At 43.6% G+C, this 16,019-nt stretch overlaps 1 protein-coding gene across 9 annotated transcripts in view; it reads right to left on the reverse strand.

Moving 5' to 3' along the window:
- CSMD2 (CUB and Sushi multiple domains 2) overlaps positions 1 to 16,019 on the reverse strand; it is a 474,291-nt gene that overhangs the window by 188,235 nt on the left and 270,037 nt on the right. For 8 of the 9 annotated variants that reach the window (XM_083751582.1, XM_083751584.1, XM_083751585.1 and 5 more), the window contains 2 exons: positions 14,736 to 14,839; positions 5,267 to 5,379 (listed from right to left, as the gene is read on the reverse strand). The exons of the other annotated variant lie outside the window; for it this stretch is intronic. In XM_083751582.1, the coding sequence (XP_083607708.1) occupies positions 5,267 to 5,379; positions 14,736 to 14,839 (217 nt within the window). The remainder of the gene's footprint in view (positions 1 to 5,266; positions 5,380 to 14,735; positions 14,840 to 16,019) is intronic. 9 annotated transcript variants of the gene reach the window in all.

Consider the following 16,019-nt stretch of genomic DNA (forward strand, 5'->3'; position numbering starts at 1 on the left):
ATTAACACTTACATTTCCAGACTGGCACTCCAGGATGGAGAACCTGGCCAGGATATATGGCTATTTAAACATACTACAGAAGCCAATATCTCCCCTTTCCCTCATAATTTTTGATGAGGTTCCACCTGCCCCCGTTTCCATCTAGGTTTAGCAAGGATCCATTAGCTGTACTTTCTTTCAGACAAGCTGGCTGTAAAACTACATCCAGTTTGCAAGTATGTTGCACATAATTTCATCACCTAATTGGCAGCCCTCTAATTGCTGCTTTCCTCTATAAATTTCTCATTCTGTACTCCAACTCAAAAACGCTTTCAAGGCGGGATGCATCACCACTACACTCCCCACTGCCTTGCACACAGCTGGTTCAATTAGCCGCAGGCTACCCCCAAGGGAAGGCTCCCAGCAGGTTACATGTGATGCTTTCTGTATTTTTGCTATTCACACTAGAGCTGAAGGAGGGGGCATGTTTCACAAACACGTTGCTCACTGCTGTGTGCCCTCCCCTTTTGCAGAACAGTGCAAAGCTGTTTGCAAGTAGAGTGGAAGATGTGTTGACTGGATAAATGTATATATTTGGTCCAAGGGTTACACTCCCTCAAGGACATCCTCCAAGAGGCCTCATGTCAGCAGTGGGTGGAGGCAGAAGAGGTGGAATGATAGACATGTACAGTCCAACTAAGTGTTACTCAGCAGAGACCCACTGAAATTAATGAACATGACCAAGTTAGGTCCATTAATTTCAATGGGCCTATGTTGAGTAGAACTTAGTTGAATATCACCCTAAGTCTCTAGCATTCATCCAGACAAGCAAGAGGCATTATCACAGTTCAGCCAGGCAAAATCATTCCAGGATAGTGCAGTGCAGGACCACAGGGGTGTGGAGCCAGGGAATGTAGGATGTAGGACTGGGAAGGGATGTGGCCTGGGAAGAGTCCCACAGGAAACATAGAGCCCTAGAGAGCCACATTTTGTTCCCAGACCGAAGGGTGGCCACACCTATGCTAAGACAACTGGGCTAACTCTCTTTCACCCCAGTTAAGTCACACATAATTGACTTTTTTGAGCAGAATGTGGATGGACATTTGAATGGCTATCCCAAGGATGTTGTCTGAATCTTAATGTGCATCTCTAACCCTGAGCTAGTCCACATATAAATAAGTGCAAGCAGAGTTGGATGAGGCTGAAAGTCTTGAAGCTTGATGAAACAGGGAAACCAGTATTGATGATGAGACAGCGTGGATGCATTCTCCTTCCCCACATCTACACATGGGATAGACCTCATTTGCACTTAGCAGCATCAAAACTAATCTGATTGGCTGCATGGTACTTTTATCATTGTGATCAATATACGATCCCTGATTGCATGGTTCAGCATCATGTCTAGTTTTGGGCAAAGCCCTTTTAAGTCAGAACAATGAGGACTAACTGGAATTAGGTTCAGAGACTTGTTATCTGTTGCTGCCCCAGAGGGCAAGATTAGATCTAGTGGTCTTAAATGAAGGGAGGGTAGATTTTGGTTGAGCATTAGGCAGCATTTCTTCATGGTAAGGGCATTCCAGCAATGGGGCCAAGGGTGGATGGGCTTTCCCTTGCTGGAGGTAGTTGGAAACTTTCTGTAGTAAAAGGTTCGACTGCATGGACAACTCTGTGGTTCTATGACCGACTGGATAGAATTCCTTGTGGCAGTGCAAACTATGAGCTGTATCCTTTGCAAACTATGAGCTGTATCCAACCAAATTCTACTCAAGAGTACAGTGGTGTCTCGCAAGACGAAATTAATCCGTTCCATGAGGCTCTTCATACTGTATAGCGGTTTTTTCGTCTTGCGAAGCGCCTCCAAAACGGAAAACCCTTTCGTCTAGCGGGTTTTCCGTCTTACGAGGCGTTCGTCTTGTGGGGCACCACTGTAGTCCCATGTCAGTCATGCTCATTAATTTCAATGAGTCTACTCTGAGTAGGACTAACACTGGCTACAACCTTATGACTACACACAAGCATGGAAAAGCACACAAAACAGTGGAAGGATGATAAACATGTTTGTGCCCATCTGCACCTGAACAACAACTTCCAGAGCCAAAACATAAACTCAAAACAATGCACAGCAACACTAATTCTTGTCCCCTCCTCCCAGGGTAGGAGGGATGTGTGATTTCTGAAGTCTCACAGCAAGATGAAAAACCCATTTATGTTTCAAGCTGTGCTATTTTGCAAATAATTCTACAGAAGTTGTTGGTCAACATGTTGTTTGTTTTGTTAGATTTGTGTGGGTGGAAAGGCTATGTCAATTATGTGTAGCATACACTGACAGACTAATAGGGGATGGAATAAACCCATATAAGTTGCAAAAACAACTTATTTTCTGATCTCCTAGAGGTGATTTTCTTAATACAGGAGCCTGTTGAGTGGCTATTTATACAGGATGTGGCATAGTACATGCTAGGCACATCTCCTGGTTCAAGGGCCTGAAACCCTAGAGAACCACAGCCAGTCAGGATACTCAACACCAAGTTCAGTGCACCAATTGACTGACTCAGTAAAGGCAGCTTTTTATGTTCCTTATACTACTAGTAGCTCTCCAGGGTCTCTAATAGAAGATGCCAGGAAATCTGGAGGTGCCAGGGGATGAACCGCCCTGAAAACTTCTGCACACACAGCATAGACTGTACTAGTGAACTAAGGTCCCATTGCTCCCTACAACCTTTTCTGCTGTTTACACCAACTCTCAGCACACACACTCTCTACCATTATGTTTTCTTTCAATTCTGTACAGAAAGTGGAGCCAGATACCTGGACCAGATTGTCAGTGGCAACAACAAGCAGCAGGCAGAAGGAACAGGTGATTGCCCGAAATAGCAGGTCAAGATGACCTAGCCTATGCTCTGAGAAGCTATCTCATCTCCACTTACACAGTATCAGTTCTGAGCCTTGTACTTTGCTTTGTTAAACAAAGCTGGATACCTGGCATTCAAACAAACTAAAACAAACAAATGGACAACAACAACAACAACAGGCTGCTGTTTGGTCATTGGGGATGGAGGAATCTGATAATTTCTATATATATGAGTTTCTCATTTTTCCACTCTTCAGTTTGCCCCATTTCTGTATCAATTTTGGCACTTTTTTTTTAAAGGGGGGGATCTTCATAAAAATTCTTATGCATATTATCTTCATCAAAATATACATTTTGGTGCATAATCCTACATTTAGAGCTGGTCCTAAAATAGACAATACTAATTTTAATGGACCAACAGTATAATGAAGCTGCATAGGTTTGTATATTCAGCTATCAGTGGCTGCTAGCCACAATGTTTACATTCTGCTTCCACAGCTGGAGGCTGTATCCCGCTGGTACCAGCTGCTGGGTATCACAAGGGAGGAGAGTGCTATTGCACTAAGGTTCTGCTGACAAGCTTCCAATGTGCATCTGCTTATCCACTGTGAGAACAGGCTGCTGGAATAGACAGGGATTAGATAGGGTGCCTTTGACCTGGCTCTCCTTATGTTAGGGAGGTCTCAGAGCTCAGTGATAGAGTACACATTTAGCATTTATAAGGTCCTAGGTTCAATCCCTAATGCCCATTTAAAGAAACTCAAGTAGCTAAGCTGGGGAAGACTTCTTCCCAATACTTTAGCCAGCTCCTACCACTCAGTAGGCACATGATGGGGGGATCAGTATTACCATGACAAAAGGGAAAGGAACAGAAGCATTTTTTTATAAAGAAAAGAAAAACACAACCCCAAAATTGTAAGAAACTTTCCCTTAAGAAATGTGGGATTGTGTGGCATAGTCCTCAGCAAACCTCCTGACAAGTTCTCTCTCAGTGGTTAATTGTTCCACGTTAAATTTTCTTTTGTCTTGCCTTGTTTCCCATTGTGCTAAGGAACATATTAGCATAGTCAAACACAAAGACACTCTTTGATTTTTTTTTAATAGTCACTGAATACTAAAGTGTCGCCCTGCAGGTGCCTTTCTTTGAATACCTTGTATACATTTGTATGCACTGGAAATTCCCCTTAAACTGTGTATTCTTAGCACCCAGCCATTCATTGAGGCCACTGGTTTTTACATGGTGAATGGAGACAGCCGTAGACTCCATTGGCAGTTCTTCACCAAAAGAAACAGTGATGGCAGGAAGGTGCCCTGAAAAGTCACTCATCACTTTTCCATGAATGTGTGGTCTGACTCCCCATCTTTAGGAGATGTGGCCAAAAATTTGGAGGAAATGTTGGAGAGGGAGAGGGATTTTCCCTCAGAACTAGCCCCAGACATTCCCGCTGTCTTGAAACTCTGCTGCAAGAGGAGCCTCTTTTGCCAGAACTTCTCTGGCCTTAGAAGCTCATGGTGCCTTCCTTAGATTCTTGCTCAGAAGCCCCAGCAGAAATCCTTGTGCTACTGGAGGCAATGGCTACCAAAACTCCATCACTTCAGAGGTGGACCTAATCATCTATGGAGCTGCAATTCCATTTAAGTCTTAGTCTAGTTTTGCTTGCTACTGAAGCAACATTTCAGCTCATGTTTCACAGGGTGCTGTCCAAGGTGCTGCCAGCTTTTCTTGGAACATGATCTCTGCTTTGCATGATGTTGCCTGACTAGAACATGAATTTAAGACTAGTACATACTTGAATTTAAGACTAGTACATACTTTCCTCCAAGCAGCTCAAAGTGGTATACAGTCATACCTTTGATCCTGAACGCCCTGGAACTCGGACATTTTGGCTCCCAAACGCTGCAAACTCAGAAGTGATTGTTCTGGTTTGTGAACGTTCTTTTGGAACCTGAACATCCAACGGGGCTTCTGCGGCTTCTGATTGGTTGCAGGAGCTTCCTGAAGCCAATCAGAAGCTACAATATGGTTTTCGAATGTTTCAGAAGTTGAACGGACTTCTGGAATGGATTCCATTCAACTTTAAAGGAATGACTGTACTCATTTCTTCTCTTCTCATTTTATAATATTGAGTGTGTTCTAGGTTGCTCTTTTAATTCACACAGCATAATTGTGGGTCCCAATAGCCCTGGTTTCCACTGCAGGCAAGTCAATGGGGAAAAGGGACTCTGAGGGTGGAAAGTTTGGAAGCCACATATCTAGTTATTTAACTCTGAACCTCTAAGAATTGAGAAGAATATGCAGTACTTTTGCAAGAACTGCATAAAAGGTACAATTGTATGCACTGCCCTGTGTTATGTTTGTAACCCTTGATTCACCTGGACAAGAAAACTTCAGGGAAGTTGCAGAAGGGGATTAATCAACATATTAACCTGGATTACCTTCATATGTTGCTTTGAATCCCAGTAAGTTCCTCACACTGTCTGTCTGGAACAGAAGCCACATCTGATGTTGGGTGCTGACAATCAGATCAGGGACTGTTGTGCCTGTTAAACTGTCAACAAAGAAGACAAAGGAATGGTAATAGCAACAGTAACATCAACCGAAGGCAACAATTTAACTGAATTTTGGGGTGGGAGTTCCTCCTGAGGCAAAAAATAAAATAAAAATAAAAATGCAAGGAGTGAAGATTTTGCTAGGGCAACTGATTTGTCCTGACCACAGATTCCAGCAGACAGAGAACCAGAGGTTTCAGGGTCAATAGCTAAGGAGCAAGACCAGGTTCCTGAACTTCTTTTAAACCCAAGGCAGCAGCCTTCTGGAACAGATCTGACAGCACCAGCACCACAGATTCAGAGCCTTTGGGGCTGAGAAATGGAGTGCTTCCTGACCTACCTCACAGTCTAAGGGTACAGAAAATGCACCAGGAGGCCAGGGATTGCAGAAGAGGTTCCCATCTCCAGGCCAGAGTGTTAACCCTTTAAGGACTGTATTACTCAAGAAGGGGGTGGAACCTAGAAGAGATGGACTGGAGACTCAGGCTCAAAAAGGCCTCAGTTCACCTCTAGCCTTCAGTGGAGCAAGTTGTTCACTCTGTTGTGCTGCAGCACCTGAACTACCTTGCTGTCCTCCTCTGTTGGGCTCCCTTTCAAGACCAGGACAGGACACAGTTGGGGATGAGGGAGCAGGATCTAGCTGGATTTTATTTAGTAAGGTTGGATCAGTTGCCAGAGATTTTCAGTAAAAGCAAGCTGCGTCCCTTCTCCTTAGTGTGCATACAAGAATTGTGTAGCCAACTCATGAACAAGCAAGGCCACCAAAGTTGGCTGCTATACACCACCCACACACTGCTGTGTACAATATCACAGTAGGAACAGGAATGTATGGGTGCTTCCTAACTGCCCTGCCCCTAATCTGTTGAGTCAAGAAAGGCTGTATGGTTTGTGGCAGTGTAGCATGGCAATACAGCAACAGCACCTGGGGAGATTCTTATCACATCCACTTCCCCACATTGTCTTGCCCCTAAACCTGCCCCCATTTCCACTGACCTCATCCAAGTAACAGAACTCTCAAAATTGAGTGTGGACAACCCAATGCTTTTCATTAATACAGTATTTTTAGAGGGCAGAATATAATTTCCTTACCAAAGATGGCCTGCATCAATATTTTCTGAAGGTACAGATCATAGTCAACATGGGGAATGTAACCCAATCTAACACGTTAGGTTAAAATAATACTCAAACCAAACCCACCAGCTCCAACTGCCTCTAAGGCTTCACTTGTAACTCCTCTACTCACTTAAGAATAAGCCCTGTTGAATTCAATAGGATTTACTACTGAGTGGACATGATTAGGATTGTGCTGTAAATCCTTAGTTTAAAATACAGGCATCATCTCAAGTATCTTAAACTCTGCTGTCCCTCATTTCTGTGTAAGTCTGTGCCTACAAATACCCTGAAATCGATCCCTGTCAATTTGGTCATTCCAGATAAATGTTATGGCATAACTCTCCCAAAGACAAACCCGTGTTGACATCAAAAGAAGAACTCTTAAACATTTGGGATTTTCACTGTTGTGGGAATGAGGGACCTCAAACAGTTGTATTTCCTAGCTTGGTCAGGACCAAAGACCCAGGGATGTGGCTATGCTGCATGATTCCACGTCAATGGATTCATGATCCACCAAGGAGCAACAAAGTAATTCCCAAGGAGCTCACAGAATCATAAATCAAGGGATCATCATCCAATCCCTAGCTTCAAGGTTAGGCTGACTCATGTCAGATTAACTAATCTGACACATCTAACAAGAAGATAAAGTATGAGCAGACTTTAGACTAAAACCCTGCAAAATGAGGACTGAGGGGAAGACACTAAAGTATAACTCTAGACCCAAGGTGGGAACTAGATGTGTGACTGGTTTGCCCTTGCTTAACCCATCATTAAAAAAGAAAAGAAAAAAAAAAGCTGTGGGGTGGATTTGGAGCATTTTGTGTGTGTTAGGGGGATTTAATGCTTTGTCCCCATATTGAAACCTCCCCCTTGCACCTGTTATTTGCAATGAGAAGAAAATACTCATGGCACCCTATATAGATGCATTTATCCCTTGACAAAATGACAGTGTCTATGCCGGGAGATGAAAGGTTAAATCCCTTTCACCATGTGACATGGTCCTGATCCATCTTAAACCCCTCCCAACTAGTTGCTGGGTTTTCTTTTCAAGGTGTGGGTGGGTTTAAAAAGAGTCACACGAGGCAAACTACATGAGAAACACCACATCATCAACTCTGGTACTGTCTCCAAGTTTTTCTCCACCCCCCCTTTTTTTTGTAGAGTGGATGGAGAACTCTGTTGTTTAGCAATAGCAACAACTAGACTGCATCAGAAATCTCTTTTGACCTTCTGTAAAAACCCATAGATCTCATTCTGTTTACCGTTAACCTAGATTAGAGTGCCCCGCAGGCAGGAAACACAAGCAAAGATTGCCCATCATGGTAAGGGATGGGGTTTATGCCCCTGGAATTCCATAGCATCCATTCCTCAGGGAACCTCTTGCAGTGAAATTTGGGTGGTTAGTGAAAATTTCTGTCTCCCGCCAGGTTTATGGGGAAGCAGATTTGAACCAATTGTGTTGCTGCTATCTTGATTGATAATAGTCTGGTTGTTGTTGCACTCCTGTGGATTTTGTAATATATTATTTTGATGTTGTTTTTATGATAGTCTTGTGATTGCTTGATGGTTGTTTTATTGATTTCAATGCTTTTATATTTGTAGGGTTGGTTTATTGTTCCTTTGGTTTCCTTTACTGGCTCCTGTGCATTGAATTGTGGAAAAGCAGCCTAAACTTTTTTAGAAAAGTAAAGAGAAGGAAAATCTCTCCAATCGATTCAAGCAAAAGTCCCACACTATGTGCGAGTCAAACAGCAGGTGCAAGTAAGGCAATTGTGGAGCAGTTGACAAACCTCAGGTTTGGACTGGGGTGACTCACGTTTAAATCCCCCAACCCAAAGCACACTGGATAACCTTTGGGCCAGTCGCTGTAGCCTGGTCCCAGTTTAGATCCTAAAGGTACATGAAGCCATCACCTTGATGAAGCTAAGCAGGTCTGGGTCTGGTTAATGCCTGGAGGGGAGGGCACCTGGGAATGAGTCGTGATGCATGCTAGCATACCTGGGAACTCGCCTTGATGCATTCGCTCTGCCTCCATGGCTGGAGGCAATAATGCTTCCAAAGAGCAGTTTAAGGAAACCATGAGGAAGGGCCACCATGAGAACAGGATGTTGGACTAGAGGGGCCACTGGCCTGATCCAGCAGGCTCTTCTGATGTTCTAACATCCAATCCTGGCACAGTTTTCAGACCTCCAGACCAAAAACATTTCTGCCTTATCTAGACAGCTTCAGACTGTCAATTTCCCAGTTACTGCCTGAAACAGTTCGCTGTTAATTCTACTGACCCCTGTACTGCACATTTCGACCAGCAAATGAACAACTACATGTACAGCTCACAGTTCCCAATCTTTGCATGCCTTGCCCCTTGGCTGTTGTCAGCAAAACCCCAGCACTTGCTTCTGTCCTTTCACTGGGAACTTCTACTTGGAAAGCCTTTCCAGAATTAACCTGAAGTCTTTTGAACGGCTATTTCTGTTAGGATATTTCCATTCCACCTTAAAAGGGAGTAGGATGTTTGTGTCACAGCCTGCGTATTTCCTGTCCACAGGATGTTTCTGTTGTGTCTTTGCTTTCGTTTCTCTCTCTGTGCCTGAGACATTTGAAGCAGGCAGTCATGTTTTCTTTGTTCTGACCAACGCTGAATAAAGTTTTAAATAATGCTCTCCTGCGTGCATCTTTCGCTATGTGAATTCTGCTGATAGAGCGTGCATGAGCTCTGGAATGTGGCAAGCTATTTCTGGAGCTCGTGTCACTAATTGAATGATACTGCATTGTCTACGGGAGATCGATGGATGTCCGGAGGCGGCTTGGGGGCCATGATGGACTTTGTTTCCCTGGTAGTATCCCAACGATTTCATCTTGCCCTCAATCTGAAGCAGGGACCCGACTATGCTGCTACAGAACAAGAGGGTCCAGATCCTTCTAGTCTCTCTCCCAGCAAAAGCACATACATGTCCCAAGAGGTGCTGGACTCACAGTGGAGCATGGGCCCCTTACAGTGCTTGAGTACTCTTGAACAACAATTGTCAAAAGAAAGATGAGGTACAGGACCACTGAGGAAGTTATTCCTGGCCAATATGAAATACTCCAATATGAAAGTCCAGGAGGATTTGCTCTGCAACTTCCCTGGACACTTTTCTTACAAGTGCTTCTCACCCCATTTAGAAAATGTTGTTTTGTGAAGAGAGCCCCTGAACTCACTTCAGCTTCTGACTTAGGTATCGAAAGGGAAGAGAGAGTGTCTCTAGCACAATCAGACTTACAGGAACCCAGGGAGCTAAACAACTCCAAGTCAGATCCACCTGGCTCTATAGTGTTCACTACTAGTTTCAGAAAGTGAGTCTGTCCCAGCTCTACCAGGGGTTGAACTTGGAACCTTTTGAATGAAAGCACATGTTCTGTTACTGAGCTACACCACTTCTCAAGATTCTTTAGACTGTGAGACCTTTTGGTCAGGGTCCTCTTTCCCACCTCTTTATATTCTCTTGTAATTTCTGGGTATACTGACTCTGCTGTAAAAACAATCTCTTGTCTTAAAGCAACTTATCATATTAACCTTGGCATGGCTGTGAGGCTCTTTCGGGTGAGAGGAGGCCATAGGTTCAGAAGGTAAATTCAGACCTAACTAAGAAGAATTTTTTTGGGGGGGGGGTAGAATGGCCTGTACCATTTCAATGAACTGTACTTTTTAATTATCCCCTAGTAAAAACTGCCCGCAAGCAAAAAAAGTGACACCATGAGGAGAAAGGTCCCAGGCCATGCTAGCCTTCTATTGGTGGGTGGGTGTGTTCCGGTTTGTTTTTTATACAATCGCATTGGGTGAACTGATCTCCCTCACCTGCAATCTGAACTGTTATGGCTCACTCTACCACCTGAGGATGACCATCTCATTCTGTTGCGTGTGAAGATTCAGTCACAGCAACCAGTAAATGGCTCAAGACAACCTGAAAGATGATGTAGCTGAACCAACCTGAATTTCTTTCTTGTTTTAAATGGAGGAAAGCAACTTTGAGATAAATCCTCTGAATCTTGTTTGTGTAAACAATCTAGTAGCCAGTGCAAAATATTAACAGTGGGGCAACATTTAAAATATGTGCCCAAAACCAGAGTCCAGAACTCAGGCTTTGTTTCAGCCAAGATTCCCCAGGGACCTGTGACTCAGAACTGGAGTTTCTGAAGGAATAACAAAGAAGAAGGGGAGGAGGAGGATAATTTCCTCTTCTTTGTCCATTTATTGTTTCAGAATATCACTTTGCCCTGAAATCTGATCTACGCAAGGAAAATATTTTGACGGTACAAATGAACCCTCAAGATTGCTTTTCAATGCTGAAAGTGGTGGAAATTTGTGGATATTCTAATTCGATAATTAATCTTATGCATTTTACTGACACGTGCATATGCTCAAGTGTATTGGTAAGGCACCTGATAAGAAAAACAATATTCATACTATTGTATATATCTAGAGAGACAGAGAAGGTCAGGATTTTATTCTATTTATTTACTAGCAGTTTTGTACCTGGCAACACTCAGGAATTCTAATAAACCCCAAAATCATTGCAGATTTGAAGTCAGTTTTGCAAGGTTCAGTACTGATTCAAAATGGCATTCACAGGAAAACATGCTCCTTGATCTCAGGAATCATCATGCAAAATTTGGTTACAATATCTTAAGAGATGTCCCAATGCATAACGAAGACATAGTCAAACCACTTTCCAAGCTATATAGTAGATTTAATAAAGATTTCAAAATGTGCACATGGCAGGAATGAAAGGGGGGCGGGAAGAGAAGATGCAAAAGGAGCTAAAAGCAGTAGTGAATCTTGCATATAAGTGCTTCATATAAAATTCAGTAATTGACCTTTTAGAGGACAACAGAGGCTTTTAACAAATTTAAGAGAACTTAATTTGCTTTGGGTTGCCTTGGGCAAGATAAAGCGACTAACAAATCTTAATAATAATACAGTGGTGCCCCGCAAGACGAATGCCTCGCAAGACGAAAAACCCGCTAGACGAAAGGGTTTTCCGTTTTGGAGGCGCTTCGCAAAATGAATTCCCCTATGGGGTTGCTTCGCAAGATGAAAAAAATCTTGCATCCCCCCCGCGGTTCCCCCCCGCTTTTTTCGCCCTTTTCTTAAGCCGCTAAGCCGCTTATCAGCTGTTCCGCTGATAAGCCGCTTAACAGCTGATCGCTGGAAGCCGCTTGACAGCTGTAGCGCTAATCTGCTAAGCTGTCAATGGGCTTGCTTCGCAAGACAAAAAACCGCTAGACGAAGAGAATCGCGGAACGAATTCTTTTCGTCTAGCGCGGCACCACTGTAATAATAATAATAATAATAATAATAATAATAATAATAATAGCCTGCTAGATCAGGCCCATCTAGCCCAGCATCTGTTCTCACAGATATGCTCTAAGGGCCACATGTTATGGAACTGAAGAAATCTATGAAATGGACCTTCAAGTTTGGTACATCAGAAGTACCCTGTTGGGAGGGTCAGGGCAATCTAGTCCACCATCACACTTCCCATACTGGCCAGCTGGATGCCTTTAGGAAACCCATACACAGGACCTGAAAACAACAGCCCTCTCCCATGATTGTTCTTCAGCAACTGGTAATACGGAGGCATGGTGGTGCCTCTGAATCTGGGGGGAACATTTAGTCATCATGGCTAGTAGCCACTGATAACTGTATCATGCATCCTCTTTTCAGTAGCAAATTCTACTAGTCAGTAGCTGACTGTGAAGGACTACTTGTCCTGAATGCTGTCCACTTGCCCTGCTTTTGATTCACAGCAGCTGGCATTCAGAGGCATACTACCCCCAGCATTGAAAGAAGTACATGACCATTATCGCTTGTTGCCTTATGCTCCATGAATTTGCCTAATTCCCTTTTAAATGCATCTGAATTGGTGGCCATCACTGCATCTTGCAGTACTTCTGGTTGCCCTTTCCTGCACCTTTTTCAGCTCTCTAATTTCCTACAGGAAATGTAAATGGCATGAAAGCTGTCATTTCCTCTGGAGTACCACGATAAACTGACACCTTCAGTGCACTTAGCTAAATCATCTGTTTGCACAGTGTCTGTCTTGACACTTCCAAGTTACAGCGGAATCTCTTCATTTGTCCAAACTTAATTCCCAGCAGAAATTTTGCTGCAGGGTCATCTGAACTGGAACTAGTTAACCTGTTGGAAGAAGGAAAATATTTCCCTCTCCCAGATTCTGTGTGTCTTGTCCCCATGCTTCTCTCAATGCATAATTCATCCGTCCATCTGTCCACCCATCTTCAAATAAAGACCAAGTCTGCTTACTCCTTTGTGCTGAGAGTGAAATCAGTAATGGCATTAGCTTCCCCCATAATTCAGTGCTGGCACAATCTAATGCACTTGTTTTCCCAGGCAGTTAGTGTAATGTGGTTTGAATGATCACTTACTAAATGCATTTATAGCCTCAAGGTCAACTTGAGCTTCTGTTTAGCAGAAGGGGACTGGGGAACACTATGGGGGTGACCTCCTTTCCTTGACAATCGCTCTAACTTTTCCATAAGAACCAAGAGGAATTCAACGTGACTGGTAGAAACAGGAACTCTGTGAAAAGGCTTATTTGATTTCTATCCTCCACTTAAGTGTATAAAGTTCTTTAAACTGTCTGTTGTTCCAAGCACAGCTTTGTTTTATTTGTTATAGTTTTGCATACTTTAGAACTTGAATTGCTTTTATTGCTTAGAGTTATGTTAAGCCACATAGATCAAAGGATGAAACGGGATCCAAATAACTAGACGCCAAACCTTTGATGAGCAATTTGCAATTGGGAGCTGGGGAAAACTCTTTCACAGCTCCAAATATGGCCAAGATGCTTTTTGGAAAATGCCCTGTGTTTCCTCAGTGTGTTCGATTTGACATCATTTGTGCCAGTATTTCCCCTCCTGACAGCCAATGAAGCTGAAGGGGAGAAGAAAATGGGAACGTGATGATGTCAGAACAGACTTCTTTTCATCAACACATTACCAGGGACACACTGTTCAGCAGCATTCCTGCTTTTCCATGTAATATGGAATTTGGGTTCAATACCCTAAAATGTTCAGTACTACCCCATCCATTGAGGGTGCTATATTTGGGGTGGGTGAGTGGCGGAATCTATTTTGCCTTGTCTCTAGCTGCAGTCACTCACAATTATATCAAAACATTTCCATAACAACCCTTGCCACCAAATCCTACAGATGTACTTGCTACCCCAGTGGCTACATTAACTAGTCCAATAGCTGCATTCGGAAAATGACAACTGAATAGCTCCAAACCTGAACCACCAAATGTCTCTTCCTCAAAACCCACTTCAGAACTTGATGGTAGGTGTGGGGAGGGAAGACTGCCACTGTTGACTCTGATTTGCCTCCAATCCATGGCACACCAAATGCAGGGTTCAGCTTGATAAATGTCTGCCCTCTACCACCAGCTGTGTAAATGGAAGAAGCCACCATCTTTCCATTTCTTCTTGGTTCTCTCAACCCAGAGTATGTGGCCACGGACACTGTTCTGCCTATTTCCCCAAGACAGATATTTCAAATTCTAAGAATGCCGCATGTCACATATATCAAGATAATATCAAGCCCAGTGGGAAAGGCAGTAGCTCAGGGAACAGCATGTGCTTCACATGTGAAAGTTTCCAGGTCAATCCTCAACATCTCCAGGAAGGGCTGGAAAACACCCTTGCCTGAAACCCTGGGCAGCTGCTGCCAGTCAGTGTAGGCAATGCTGAACTAGATGGACCAAGTATAAGGCAGCTTCCTATGTATACAGGCTTTCAATATACTGAAAATTAATAGGTGATACAGAACAGGCAGCCACCCAGACTCATTGGTGTGGGTCTCTGGAGAGACCTGTGGCATCTCAGCAGAGGAAGTGGTTACAGAGCTGAGGCAGAAGAAGTGGTGTAAGCTACCATTTCTGCAAGGCCTAGCAAAACAAATAACTTCTTGCTGTAGAGAACAAGCTCTTTAATCTAGGTCCGTTATCACTTGCTACCTGCCTGAGACCCTTGCCACAATCCAACACCAGCAACTCTTTCCCAACAGAGTGACCATTCTAGTAACACACATTTGCTTCTCTGTTCCAGGCCACCCCAGCAAATTATTTAGTATACAAAAGTGAGCATGTGCATTCTGCCAAAGAAGTCTAAAATGCCTACAGTGATGAAGACATGCACACTCCAGGAAAACCCAATCAGAATCACATGAAGAAAAGCCTACTTACACATAGAGCACACTCTTCTGGTCTCCGACCTGACCACCGTCCCCCACAGTTAGCGTATCATAACCTCTCTCCAAGTCGAATTCTTCAAAGTTGAGTTTGATGACCTACCAAAGACACATGGTGTTAGAACAAATGGTTTAAATGTCAGGGAGGAACCAGGTTAACAGAAGGAGTGGATCGAACAAACTGGGGCTAATATGGAGTAGTGACTAGTGTGCTGAGCTGGGGTGCATTATACCAAGGTTCATATCCCCACTGAGCCATAAAGGAAACTGGGTGGGCCTTGGAAAGCAACAATCTTTCAGTCTGTCCCACTTCTAAAGGTTGTTGCAACACTGAACATCTGGGGTAACAGCCAGTGTTATAGAAGAGATGCAATGAATGATCAAGAAGCCAACTTTAGTGATTCTACCCCCAACTATATTCAAGCTGTTCAATCATGTAAATCAGCCATATTGCTCACAGTAACATCAAGAGCATCAGCATGGTGTAGTGCTTACAGCATCAGATGAAGACTGGGTTCAATTTATTACTCAATCATGAAACTTACTGAGTAACCATAGGCCAATCAGCCTAACTTACCTCACAGCATTGTTGTGAGGATATATGCTGCCCTGGGCTCCTTGAAGAAAGGGTGAGATTGCTCCCCTTAAAAGCTTGTGGGTCAACAGAAAAGAGAGCCTAAATTAAGCCACTGGGAAAGAAGGTGAGGGATGAGTATCCCCCAAGGATGTAGAACTAGAATTTTTTTTTTAAAAAAAGGAGGCAGCCCCCCACCCCATAAAGCCCTGTGAAGACAGAGCATACTCAGTGCACACTTAGGAAGGCTGAATGTCAAGAGGGGGGAGGGCTGAGAGAGGAGGAGAATGAATTTGCTTGCATCCATGTCAGTTTTTCAGGGGAAGCCAGTTCTTGTTGAGCTACACCTCTCATAATCTGTGACCATTAGCCATTCTGGTTTAGGCTGATGGGAGCTGCAAATCTGTACAGTACCAGGCTGTCTAACATTCCCTAGATCTTGGGAAATGACAGTGCTTGTTTGACAATACTGCGGCTTTGGTACAGCTGACCAAAAAATAGCATCACTGACTGCTTTAAGCAAGTGTAAATCATTGAATCCAAACAGGGTATTCTGGCAGCAGGAACTAGGCACCTTAATCTCTGCACTATCTGGGAAGCTCTCAGGTAGACTGGCATCAACCTTGTTGCTCTGCATGCTGCAACCCTACAGCCTAGCAGAGATCATGACACCAAGTCAGAGGATGCAGTGCTATGAGCTAAAGA

This window comes from Podarcis gaigeae, assembly GCF_964106915.1.
Source record: "Podarcis gaigeae genome assembly, chromosome: 8".
Classification (NCBI taxonomy): domain Eukaryota; kingdom Metazoa; phylum Chordata; class Lepidosauria; order Squamata; family Lacertidae; genus Podarcis; species Podarcis gaigeae.